General features: G+C 46.0%; 1 protein-coding gene across 4 annotated transcripts in view; it reads right to left on the bottom strand.

The window, feature by feature from the left end:
- Window positions 1-14,075, bottom strand: part of KMT2D (lysine methyltransferase 2D) — a 1,692,256-nt gene that overhangs the window by 82,502 nt on the left and 1,595,679 nt on the right. For all 4 annotated transcript variants that reach the window (XM_086963706.1, XM_086963708.1, XM_086963710.1 and 1 more), the window contains one exon: window positions 7,659-7,944. In XM_086963706.1, coding sequence (XP_086819832.1) covers window positions 7,659-7,944 — 286 coding nt within the window. The remainder of the gene's footprint in view (window positions 1-7,658; window positions 7,945-14,075) is intronic.

The following is a 14,075-nucleotide window of genomic DNA, read 5'->3' as shown; positions in this document are numbered from 1 at the left end:
TACTGGCAGCTCTACAGATTGATTGAGATGGAAGGGTGAAATTACTTTTGGAAGGAATTTAGGATTGGTACGGAGAACAACCTTATTATGATGCATTTGCAGAAAAGGTTCTTGAATGGTTAATGTTTGTAGCTCACTAACTCTTCTTAGAGAAGTAATAGCTACTATGAAAGCAACTTTCCAGATTAAGAATGGCAAATCGCATTTATGTAATGGTTCAAATAGAGGTCTCATTAACCATGTGATAACTGTGTGAGAACAAGGTTTACATTCCACATAGGTGAAGGTGGTGCTCTGGGAGGAATTATTCTTTTGAGGCTCTCAATAAAAGCCTTTATGGCAGGTACTCTAAAGAGTGATAGATGGTGTCTATTGTGTAGGTATGCTGCAATGGCAGCAAGATTCAGTCTAATAGATGTGTACGCTAGGTTACATCTTTGGAGGTGTAATAAGTATCCTATGATGTGTTGAATAGGCACATCTAGAGGATTGATGTCGTTGTTATGGCAGTATATTACAAAACGCTTCCACTTGGCTGCATAACATGCCCTAGCGGTGGGACGTCTAGCTTTTTAAATGACGTTCATACAGTCAGGAGGGAGGTTAAGATAACCGAACTCTAGGACTTCAGGAGCCAGATCGCTAGGTTGAGCTGAGCTGGGTCCCGGTGTCTGATCTCGTAATGGTTCTGGGTTAGGAAGCGTGGAGACAGGCGTAGCTTTTGGTGCGGTACCACAGAAAGTTGCAGCAGTGTGGTGTACCACGGTTGTGTGGCCCAAGTTGGAGCAACTAGAATGAGAGTGAGGGAATGTTGCTGAAGTTTGTGCACCACTAGTGGAAGCAGTGGGAGAGGTGGAAAAGCATACGCAAATTTCCCGGACCAGTTCATCCATATCGCACTGCCTTTGGATAGCGGGTGTGGATACCTGGCGGCGAAGCTTGAGCATTTGGCGTTTTTGTGGGTGGCGAAGTGGTCTATCTGAGGTTGTCCCCACATCTGAAAGCACGGGTGAAAAACTTGTGGATGAAGTTCCTTCTCATGGAGCTGTTGTGTCTGTCGGCTCAACAGATCGGCCATGGTGTTTTGTACCCCTGGAACATGTTGGGCTAAAAGGAAGATGTTCTGAGGTATAGCCCATCTCTATATTGTGAGAAAGTGCCATCTTTCTTGTATTGGTATGCCCCCACTTTTTTCTGAACTGCTGATGTGCTTTGACTGAGCGTGCCCGGGGTTCCTGCCAACCAGGTACACAGGGCCTGTGTTCCTTCCCTAAAACTGTGTTGAAACTAAAACCCAATTGTCACCTCTGGCCACCTGTCAGCCCCTAGTAAATGGTACCTTAGGTACCCAGGGCATGGTGACCAGAGAAGACCCCTGAGTGCTGCAGCACTTATTGTGCCACTCTCGGGGGCCCTGTACCCTGGCACCCACTCACTGCCTTTGCAGGCTGAGTGCCTAAGTACAGAGCTAAAACAAGAGTCGACATGGCACCCATCCCTGTATGCCATGCCCACAGAACCCACTGCCCTGGCATACTTCAGTCAGCCCTCTAGCTGGGTGCCCTATGCCAGAGGTGAGGGCACAGGTGCATGAGCCCTGTGCCCCTACAGTACCCAGGGCCATTCCTGGGCCCTGTAAGTGCAGTGATGCTATTAAGAGTATATGGTGCTGGGAGGTTGTCATTACGAACTCCACAGCACCATAATGGCTACACTGAAGACTGACAAGTTGATACCAAACTTCTCAGCACATTAAACCCACACTGATGCTAGTGTGGGATTTAATGTAAAATGCACCAGAGGGCATCTTAGAGATGCCCTTCAAAACCCGAACCTACAATCCACGTCTGGGCAGAGTGGCTGCTGAGGCTGCCACACCGCAGACATGTTGCTGAAACCCTGGGTGGAGAGCCCCCGCTCTCCTGGGCCTGCAACAATGCACATCGTGGGCGAGGTGCTATGTCTTCTCCCCCAGGATGGACAGGGGGAAGCTTCAAAGGCATGTAGCCTCTGAGAGCTTCTCCAGACCATTTGCTGTACCCAGAAACTGGCCCCCACCAGTTTTGACCCCACTCTGGCGGAAAGACTAGCGGGAAAAACTACGCCAGGAAGGGGGGTGTGCCAACCTTTGCCAACTCCACCCCTCAGGTGGAGGAGGAGAGGTGAAGCACGACCCCGGGTTCCGGCCATCTTGTAGATGGGGAGCCCTGCCCAATACTATCACAAAAGAGGGGCGAGGGTCAAATAAGTTTAGACTCTACCACCCCGAACCCCCGGAGACCTATAATTGTACACACAAAAGGGGTGGGTAGAGTAAATAACAAAACCATATATACTCATACAGCAAAGAATAGAGCAAGCCCCAATAGGGCAAATCACTCTACTTGAGAAAACTGCCCTCACTCACATACCAAGGTATGTGACATGCTTCATCATTGGGCCTGCTTACAATACGTCCTGGTGTACCCCACACAGGGCGGAGCATAAGGGAGGGGGAAAAAATAATACATTTCTCTTAACACAACATATAGTCAAGACAGACTGAACGAACACAACACTTAACACATCAAATAAGGTGAAATAGTGCAAACACCAAGTGTTTCCAACCGAAAAGTGCGCCAAAGGAATTGTGCAGTATGAGGAGTGATTTAAAACTGATTAAAGGTGTCAACCAGAATACAAACTTTATTAGACTTTTCTTGGCACCTCTACCAGGATTAAAAATAAGTGAACAAAGGATGGGAAAGCGCCTTCAGGAGATAATTAGGAACCTCAAGGCTTCCCTCCTACCACTGCCAGAGCCCTGCCCAATCCCAGCTAGGCTCCTGCCCCACTCCCACAGGAGAGGAGCAGGCTAGGGGGTGTACTCACCCCAGGACAGGGACCCATTGGTCCCTGCCCTTGCCCTACTTGTAACGCCCCTAAATTTAGTATTTAGGGGCTCCATGAACCTTCCTTCCTCAGATCCAGATACCAAAAAAAAGAAAGAAGATCAAGAAGAAGACCCGCCGTGCAGCTGCTAACAACAAGACAACAACAACTGACTTGGCCCCAGCCCTACCGGCCTGTTGATCCTGGAACCTGCTCCTGCCTAACCCCGGCGACCCCAGCGGACAGCAACCTGGGGACACCAAGAGGACCTGCCTGCCTTGACCCTCGTGAAGATTGGGACTCCCATCAGCAGAGGCTCTGCTGCAACAACCCACCTGGTGCCCACCAGAAAGCTCCGCATCAGCCCACTCTGCACCAGCCGAGCCCGGGCCGGGCCAACCCGTACCAAGACCACAAGGACGTCCCCCCGGCGACTGGGACCCGAAGTCCAGTGCCCAAAGACCCTCCTAGACGAACCAGCCGACGCCTGCAGACTCAGAACCAGAGGCCACCCTAACCGCGACCAACAGCGGGTAAGCTTTCCCGACACCCAAAGACACCCATGCACCCTGCGCCCTACAGCCCCCTGTGCCTCCCTTTGGGGTACCTACCTGTGCTCCAAGATCCCAACTTACCTCTCGAAGTGCTGGGCCCCCCTGGAGAGCCTCCGTCCCTGAGCCTGCAGCCTTTGTTCCCTTTTCAAGATCCTCATTGGATAACATTGAGCGCCCGACGGCTCAAAAGCACCCTGCACCAAGCCGCCCGAGTGCCGCTGGCTGTGACCCCTTTGTCCCATCCTACTTCCCCCCCTTGCCCTGAGCAAGTGACCAGGAGCCCAGCTCCCAGAACCGCATGGCCTGCTAGCCAGCAGCCACCAACCGAAGGCCCCCTTTCCCTCACTGGATATCATTGGGCCTACCTACCTCTGCACCCGGTCGCCCCTGTGCCGCTGGGATTGAACTAACTGTACTTAACTGATCCTGGGGGACCCCTGAGTCTATACCCAGAACCATAACTTCACCAACCAAGTACTCACCTGGGAACCAGTAATTCACTTACCTGCCATTGGATAACATTGACTCCTTTTGACTCGAAAATTTTCTCAGTGTCAAGTTTTGAAAACTGGAAATATTCACATAAAATCAGCCAGAGTCCGAATTCCGAAGTACTCACCTGTGACCAGGGGAGAAGCTAGTACTGTACCTTTTCAGCCCAGTACAGAACCGCAAAAGTAATCCCTAGCGGGTTTACTTGTAAATCTGTATTTTCTCCATAGGAACCCATTGTCTGCTTTTCTATGAAATTTCTTCTAAGTGTCTACTTTTGAAAACTGGAAATATTCCTTAAAAATCATACGAAATACTGAAACGCAATTACCTACCTGTTTTGAGTTAAGCCCCCAGTGCTGGCCCTAGGAGACCTGTGAAGGGTTACAAAAGTAACGCAATCGTACTTTACCTGCAACCTGATTTTTCTCCCATTGAATAACTGTCAGATTTACATTGAGAAGTTTCTAAGTGTGAACTTTTAAACCAGCTTTAGATTTATGAAAATTCACTACAGTAACTAAAACGTTTTTGCTAATCTGGTTTCAGCTTAGACCCCAGGACTGAATCTCAGATCTAGTCCTGGAACTACCAAAGTAATCTATAAAGTAATCAACTCTACTTATATGTAGAAAACCCTTTGAGCTCAATGCTAGAGTGTGTTTTAGGATTGTGTTGCTTACTACCTATACTATAATCATTGTGTGCACAAACTTTATTGCTCCCTTGCAAAGTATTTACATGAGAGTACTGATAACCAGAAAACTAACTGTTGGTTCTAAAAATAAAACAACTATATCTGTTGATATAAAAACAATTGGCCTGGAGTTCAGTCCTTGAGTGTGTGAAACCTTTTGCTGACTGAGTGTGTACAACAAATGCTTTATACTGTCCTCTGGTACTGCCTTACTGCTCGACCAAGCTACCACTTTGGAGAGTAAGGTCAGTTCTGACTTTAACCTCTGTTATACCTCTGGTGTTGGTGGACTCTATACACACTGTACTTCCGTCTAGTCCAGTATATATAGAGTCACTTTCTCTCTGTGTCTCTATCTGGGTCTCTGTCTGTCTCTATCTGGGTCTCTGTCTGTCTCTATCTGGGTCTCTGTCTGTCTCTATCTGTCTCTCTTTCTGGGTCTCTGTCTGTCTCTATCTGTCTCTCTTTCTGGGTCTCTGTCTGTCTCTATCTGGGTCGTCGGTCTCTGTCTGTCTCTATCTGGGTCGTCGGTCTCTGTCCGTCTCTATCCGGGTCTCTGTCCGAACTCTATCCGGGTCTCTGTCCGTCTCTATCCGGGTCTCTGTCCGTCTCTATCCGGGTCTCTGTCCGTCTCTATCCGGGTCTCTGTCCGTCTCTATCCGGGTCTCTGTCCGTCTCTATCCGGGTCTCTGTCCGTCTCTATCCGGGTCTCTGTCCGTCTCTATCCGGGTCTCTGTCCGTCTCTATCCGGGTCTCTGTCCGTCTCTATCCGGGTCTCTGTCCGTCTCTATCCGGGTCTCTGTCCGTCTCTATCCGGGTCTCTGTCCGTCTCTATTCGGGTCTCTGTCCGTCTCTATTCGGGTCTCGGTCCGTCTCTATCCGGGTCTCGGTCTGTCTCTATCCGGGTCTCTGTCTGTCTCTATCCGGGTCTCTGTCTGTCTCTATCCGGGTCTCTGTCTGTCTCTATCCGGGTCTCTGTCTGTCTCTATCTGGGTCTCTGTCTGTCTCTATCCGGGTCTCTGTCTGTCTCTATCTGGGTCTCTGTCTGTCTCTATCTGGGTCTCTCTATCTGGGTCTATCTGTGTCTCTCTATCTGTGTCTCTCTATCTGTGTCTCTCTATCTGTGTCTCTCTATCTGTGTCTCTCTATCTGTGTCTCTCTATCTGTGTCTCTCTATCTGTGTCTCTCTATCTGTGTCTCTCTATCTGTGTCTCTCTATCTGTGTCTCTCTATCTGTGTCTCTCTATCTGTGTCTCTCTATCTGTGTCTCTCTATCTGTGTCTCTCTATCTGTGTCTCTCTATCTGTGTCTCTCTATCTGTGTCTCTCTATCTGTGTCTCTCTATCTGTGTCTCTGTCTCTCTATCTGTGTGTCTGTTTTTCCAGGGGCAATTGTCCAAATTCTGAATGTGCTTACATCAGCAACACGAAACAGTAAGCTTCCCAAAAGGCCCTTTCAAAGTCAGCTGTGAAAGCGCTTACAGCTGACTTTTAAAGAGCCTTTTGGGAAGCTTACTGATGGTGCTGTCAGTGACGTCACGGAGGCTGGCAGTAAACACAAAAGATGGCCGCAGGAGCATTTAATACGTATTCACTAAGTATGCTCCTGCGGTCATCTTTTGTGTTCACTGCCGGCCTCACTGGAAATGGCAAGACAAGGTCCTCGGGCTGCCAACGAAGGACCGCGGGCGGTACTATGAGTACCACCGCCATAGACTTGGGCCTGGTCAGTCCTGATCTTCTTGAGAACTTGGGGCAGGAGTGGTATCGGCAGTAAGGCATACAAGAGTCAAGTCCCACAATACCAAATATTTGTGGGAATTTCTACGAAATGTAGTCTACACAATCAATCTATACTACAATTATAAAGCAAGAACTTTGAACCTTTGAGGCGGGTAAACTCGGGAACCACAGCACCAATCCACACACCCGATACATCATTGTAATCGTCAGGGTGTGTAGATGGACATAGGCTATATAAACTATAAAAATATGCGTTATTTAAAAAATGTACCTTAAAAAAAAAATAGTCCCTTTGAAGTAGCGCTTGCAGCGATCTGCGTGCTGACATCAGGAGCGCGGGGAGGAGCGGGGTCCAGGAGCGCGAGGAGGAGCGGCGGACATGGCGCGGGGCAGGAGCGGTGACGAGCGGCAAGGAGCGGCGAACTGAGGAGCGCGGGAGAGGAGCGGCGGCTGAGGTAAGGCTCCGGGGGACCCACGGACTATGTCGGGGCAGGCGGGGGACAGGGCGGACAGGGGCCCGGGCTGCTGGACAATGTCGGGGCGGGCGGGATCCCGGGCTGCTGGACAATGTCGGGGCAGGCGGGGGTCGGGGAAGCCTGATTGCGCCCGGACAAGGTCGGGACGGGCTGCTAGTTATTTAATATTAGCACAGATCATTTTGATGACACATACCACACTCTACACTAAAAGAAAGTATCATAGCTAATTCTATGGATTTGCACAGGCGAGAAACTAGGTTTAGTGCATGCTTTGGGTTCATGTCTTTCGGTCACAAATATTATCCATGGGCTCTATGGAAACAATTTTTAACATTTACACATCCTAAGACTTCTTTCACCCACAATTGTTGGCCAGAAGATCACTGTTAAATACATTTGTCAGATTATTATTTTTTTTTTTTTAATTTCCTCAAATCTCCCCTGCACAGGAACGCATCCATGCCAAGGCTTGTTCTATGGCATCCCTACGCGTAAGTCACCCACTAGTACCTCAAAGTATGCATGTCCTCAGATCTCTGCACAAGTTTCGGAACTTACCAGAACTGCTTTAAAGTCTTTGTCCAATTTTTCTCGAAAACCCATCTGCTGGCACCTCTATGCAATCTCCACAGACCTGTACCAAACACTGAAATTCCTTCAAGGATTTCTCTTATGGGTAGGGGTCACTTAACCTGTTCCCCAAACGTACAACAAAAGTCTACTTTGCTGCTCCTGCTCCACCTTCAAATAATATCTCCACAGAGAACCACAAACTTCTGCAAAATCAATACCACCCTCTCTCCCTTAAGAAGCACAAACTCACCTGTTCCTCATAGATCTTCTCCCTGCGATTTGCCACTTCATTGCGGATGATGGTGCCAATGTATTCGATGACCATGGTGTGCTTTTCTATGTCCTTGGAGGCGTACAGACCCAGCCCCTGGATCCGAGAGCGAGCTAGGTACACGTTGTTCTTCCATTCAGTCTTCAGACGCCGATACTGTGAAGACTTGGAGTGCACAAACTGCTTGCTGTATGGAGTGTTGGTCTCACCAGTGAAGGTACTCTGGTATGCTTTCGACATGCTGGTACTGTTTAGAGTGTGAGGCCTGCAGAAGCAGAGACAACCATTGAAAACACCCTGAAAAAAGCAACAGTAAGAGAAGAGAGCTGTTGTGCAAAGGTAGCAATAGAGTACATAGTAGGGATGACTTGGCCACTGTACAGTAGATGGAGTGAAACACCAATCTATATCAACAGGAATGTAATTGCAATTATATGGCGCTTACTACCAGTGATGAGACGTTGATGCGCCTTTCGGTGAGGAGCATGCTACAAAGAGCCTAGAAGGTTTATCTTGGAGACCAGAGTAGTAGAAAGAGGTTAGGGATGCGTCAGAGTGGAGGTAGAGGAGCTATTGAGATAGGTATAGCGTGAGACAAAGTAGTGCATTGGAGAGTGTCTACAGTAGGAATAAAGTAATAATATAGATACATAGAAAGGTTAGTGTGTGTGTATAGAATTCAAAGTATAGACTAGAGCAAGGAATTCTATGAAACATCTAAGGAAAGGTACTACACAGCTGATGGAAGCAGAACAATGTAGCCATCTTCTGAGAACAGTTAGAACTAAGTAGACAAATCTAATAAAGGAAATTTATATCTAAATCCCAAATACTGCAATAAACTCCGTAAACAATGGACTATCAGCCTTAGTGAAGGATCCCAGAAAACCTTTATTTAAATACACTTATCCTCATCTGAAAAAAATATTTTTTCTTAAAAAGAAATATCAGAATAAAAATCCTAGCTGAGAGCTGAGAAAAAACTGTGCTATTTTAACCTTTGACCATCACCTTCAATAAGGAAAAAGGGAAATGCAATATTAACAGAGGTCTTTCAGTAAAATAAATAATTACACCACTTTAAAGCAGACAAGATTACCAGAGTAGAAGAATAAGTGGAAATCACAGAATGCTCTAATTCATTTTATGCATTCTGTTAGAAAACAGGGGTACTAGAACTGTGGGTCTCTGTTACTTCTGTTTTCGTATCAATGGTAAGTTACAGCAGTTTATGTAACAAGTCTCGCACAGCTTGCATACTTTTTGTACATGTATGGTCTTTTTTTTTTTTTAGGTCTTGCCTAAACTCCGCTTCAGCTGGCTGTGATCAATAGACTGTGGGGGTAAAAATAAGTGCCTTTCCCATGTTAATTTCCATAGAGATGACACGACTACAGCCCTAACTACTGAATGGAACAACACCAAATGTGACCGACAGCTAGCTCTTGGTCCAGAAAGAGCCCTTTTTGTGATTTGTTGTAAATCCGTTCAGTAGTTTGAGATATTGAAGGAAAAACAACATTTGTATATCTGGGTGGAGCCCAAGCACAGATCTCATGGTGAGTTCTGATTGGCTGTCAGCACTTCAACCAGGAAGTGCTGGCAGCCACCTTGGGGCCAACATACATGATAGCACTCCACTGAAATGCATCGTAGTGAATGGCAGGTTTTGAAAGTCACAAAAAGGAGAAAGCCTAAAGGGTGATAACAGATTTTAGTTACAGTATAAATAGGCTGTGGGGTTTTAGGTTTAAACCTATAATAACTGATAAAACCCCACTGAAAGATAAATAGCCCTCACCGGTGGAAACATATAAACACTGAAAAAACACCTGCACAACCACAAACTAAATGCCATTCAAAGAAAGGAAAAAGAGAATGAAAGTCATTTTTTTCTTCCTGAAGGTGTCAATACAATGTAACTTTGTTATACAAGCTAGCTGTAAGAAAGACTGGCTAACATTATTCTGCTTGAGTTTTGTTCTTTAGGGATGCCACCAAAATGTTGTTTCTTCTTCCTTTTACTTTTTCAGTTTTGTGGCCTTTGGTCTAAAGATGCAGGGTTTAGTTTCATGTTTAAGGTTTAGTTTAATTATTTTATAAACTGTAGGGATTCAGAAAATTTCATAAAAATATTTCCTAATATGTGTCATCACATTTACCCACAGAGAATGGGTAAAAACCCTTAATACATCAGACCATAGTTTCTAGCGGGTCAGTATTGATAGTAGGTGAATTGCCAACACCTCATGCTTTAAACATTCAATGCAAGGTATAGTGACAAGTATATATATATATATCACCAAGCATCTGGGATAGTGGTGAAAACATGACACCAGACATTTGCAAAGCATTGAACTCAGTGTCACTTGTAATGCTCTGCATAAATGGTTCTTTCCAAGTTCAACAAATATTGGAGTCATATTGTTTGTATTTGCAGTGATTCAGCTACGTATATTAAAAAGTTGTGTGATGACCTGTCAAAATTGATACCCGAGCTGAAGTGATTCCCTGTAGGAGATTCTTGCCACTTGTTAGATGGTATGCTGAGAGGGGCTTTTCACAGAAGATTACATGGGAAGAAAAGAGCGAGTGCACATGACCCAAAGACTCACTGAAGAAGTATTGTATGGTGCACTACATAAAGATTAATTTTCAAAAATCTATTTGGACCTCATATACACTATAAGTACACTGTCCAAATACCATGTTCATTCAGTGTAGAAAGCAAGCAATAACAAAAGCGAAACGTTCCATAAACACCGGAAAAACACTTTTTCTGTGGTTTTTAGTGGCGCGAAAATGTGTAACCACTGGTAACAACTGTTTTTTAAGATATTGAAAACACTGAAAAAAACCCCACCAGAATTTACCAAAAATAGAAACTGAAAACAGGAAAGCCTAAGTATAAATCATATGTTGATGGTACCATACTAATTGTAGGAATTGTAGTGTATTCTAAAGTGATGTTGTAGGAAAGTGCCCCTTTTTGCATGGTTGCCCCCAACTTTTTGCATAAAGTTGATGTACTTTGACTGAGTGTGCCCTGGGTTCCTGCCAACCAGGTACCCAGGGCCTAGGTTCTTTCCCTAAACTCTACTGTTGCATAACCCTATTGGTAACTCTCTGGCCACATGGGAGTAACTTGTAAAAGGTACCATATGTACCAAGGGCACTGTAACCTGGGAAGGCCTCTATGGGCTGCAGCACTTATTGTGCCACCCTTAGAGGCCCTGTACCTTCACACACACTGCCATTGCAGGCTGCATGTTTTGGTGTAAAGCAAAGTGAAGAGTCGACATGGCACACATCCCTGTGTACCATGCCTACAATCCACTGCCCTGGCATAGGTAAGCCACCCCTCTAGCTGGGTGTACTTTACCAGTGGTGACGGTACAGGTGCAAGAGCCCTGTACCCCTACACTGTCTAAGTCATTTCATACTCATTGTAAGTGCAGTAATGCCATAAACAGTATATGGTATGGGAGTTTGTCATTACAAACTCCGCCGCCCCATAATGGCTTTACTGAAAACTGGGAATTTTGGTATCAAACTTCTCAGCACATTAAACCCACACTGATGCCAGTTTGGGATTTAAAGAAAAATGCACTAGGACTTGTTTCTGTACCCCTGGGTCGAGAGTACTCCAGCTCTCGGTGTCCTGAAACCAAGCACATCCTGGGACGAGGTGCCAGGCCTCCTCCCCCAGGACTGGGTCGAAAAAAGGTAAGGCTTGCCGCCTTTGTGAGCTACCACAGCCATTTGCTGTTCCCAGCAACTGACCCACCCCCATTTTGGGAAGGAGAATCTGCAGGAAAACCAAGTTAGGAGGAGAGGTGTGCCCACCTTTGCCAACTCCATTCCTCAGGTGGGGGAGGCGAAGTGAAGCACGACTCAGTCCCCACCTTCTTGAAGATTGTGGTGGGCGATCAAGCCAACCAGACTGAGGCTAATGCCCCGCTCCCCCCCAGTGGAGGGTGGTATAATAGGGGGTGCACCCACCACAAGGAAGAGATCCATTGATCCCAACCTGTACCTACCTGTAACGCCCCTAAATGTTGTATTTAGGGGCAACCCTGAACTTTGCTTCCTTAGACAAAAAACAAGGACAGAAGAGCCGGGCTGAAGAAAAGGGGCACACCAACTGACTTGGCCCCAGTACTACCGGCCTGTCCCGAACTCGACAGACTACAGCGGAATCCCGGTGTCTCCTGCGGCCAGCAGCCCCCAAAGACCCTGACCTGCCTTTCCAAACCACACTTCGTCTTCCGTGAGCACCGGATTTGCTCACCAACAGACAGGCTCCGGCCAAATCCGAGTGTCTGCACCAGTCGCCCACAGCCCTAGTTCGAGTAGCCCAACACCACACGGTGGTCTCCCCGGTGATCCAAACTGGGATCTGGTGATCTCTGACTTACCTCAAGTCTCCAGTCGACGCCTGCAGCGCCTTTCTGGAGGATCCCTCAGACCGCAACCGTAGCTGGTAAGAAGAATATGAAACCAAAAGCCCCCCCCACCAGATGCTCCAAGGCCTTGGGTGGCCCAACCAACGTTGTCCTGGAATACCAAGACATCCCAACTTACCTCTCCAACCGGTGGTCGCCTCCAGAGGATCTTCGTCCCAGAGCCTGCAGTGTGTGTTGCAACCGTAAAATCCACATTGAAAACAACAGGGCACCGGGCCCCCCTAGTGCCACTGTGGGTGCGAAATCGAATCCCCTTTTTGCCCTCAGCGTAAGTCCAGGAGCTTTGCTCCAATAACCTTGTGGCCTGCTCTTGAGCAGCCACCAACCAGATGCCCCCTATCCCTCATTGGATAACATTGGGCCTCAGCACTCTGCACCCGGCTGCCCTAGTGCCTCTGAGGGTGCTTTGAGAGTGCATTCTCAACCCTGGTTCTAACCCCAGAAAACTAACTCCCAAACCTAAGTACCTATCGTTAAGTCGATAACACTGTTTTCTCCCATAGGACTGCATTGAACTGCCTTCTTGTCAAAATTGTTCTAAGTGTGGAGTTGGTTTGTATGAATCACTAAGAAACTGCAAAGATACAAAAACTGATTTACTTACCTTTTCTCTAGGAAATGTCCCAGTGTGATATCTAGGCATATCACACAGAGTAGAAAAAGTAACGTAGAAAGTAACCTGAAAAGTAATTTAAACTGCTTTACAAACACATGACTTACTTGTAACCAATCTAATTGCATTCAACTGCATTTAAACTGTATTTAACGGCATTATTCTTGCAAATTGTTATTATACTTCCATATACCAGGCCTGTTTTGGTTCTAGAAAATAAAATACAAACTAAATAATATTTTCATTTAAACAAATTGGTCTGAGTTCAGTCTTCCAGTGTGTGACATTTCTTGAATGATTGTGTGCAATAAATGCTTAACACTACCCTCTGATAAAGCCTTACTGCTCGCCCACGCAACCACAAATAAAATGTAAGGTATTATATACTTTTACCTCTGCCTACCTTTGGGGTTCCACTGGACACTGTGCACACTATACCTTACTTTGCTATAGTACATACAGAGCCAGCTTCCTACAGCAAGAGCAATTAAAACTGCTTCCCACATTACAGATGTGAAAAGAACAGACATCCTGTTAAGGAGGGTCTTTACGGTAAGGTATGTCCCATTCTAAAGAGGTGCAAAGGCCTCTAGTGTTTTGTACGTTTAGATTGAGACCATCATTCGTGTGATAATGAGGGAGGAGTTTGCCATCCTCCAAATAGTCGTCCTGTGTGCGCTAACTGTTCATATTGCGATATGAAAAACAATGGTCCTGAACCTATTGATTATAATGATTCACTTAATCAATTAAATTGTGCAAAGTTTCAAGTATAGAACAACAACAACCAGTCTGCTCTATTGTACTCAATTTGCTTAGTACAGAGTGATAAACCTACACCACGGTTAACAGAATACTTTTAATTAATTAGTTCATTATTAGCAGTTCATTTTTATAACAATGTATTATTCCAAAATAGATAAAAACAGAATGGTTTCCCAAAAGGAGCGTGCAAAGAAAAGCGTGATTAAGAGTGTGAAATAGGTGAACAGAAAGGAAATTCACAATGGTGGACAGAAAATATTCACATTATTCAACAAGCAATATCGGACATATGATTTGCCGCATTGAGTCCCTGGCCAAACCTTATTTAATTTTTTTATTCAAAACATTATTACATCCAGACATATATGTCCTGAAATTTCTTGCACTATATGAAAGAAATTGAGTAGTTGGTCCAAGGTGATATGAAGATAGTGTCGACGTTTCGACTCGTCTTATGCCCAATCAGTGATTTGAACCTGGGGAGTGCGAGTCTTCATCAGGACTGGAAAGACAGATGGGGGCAACCAGGGGATAATGATAACCCTATGAAAA

The sequence above is a fragment of the Lissotriton vulgaris genome, chromosome 1_1, assembly GCF_964263255.1.
Source record: "Lissotriton vulgaris chromosome 1_1, aLisVul1.2, whole genome shotgun sequence".
Lineage (NCBI taxonomy): Eukaryota > Metazoa > Chordata > Amphibia > Caudata > Salamandridae > Lissotriton > Lissotriton vulgaris.
Note: the sequence above shows the minus strand (reverse complement) of the source record. Positions and strands in the feature narration are given on the sequence as shown.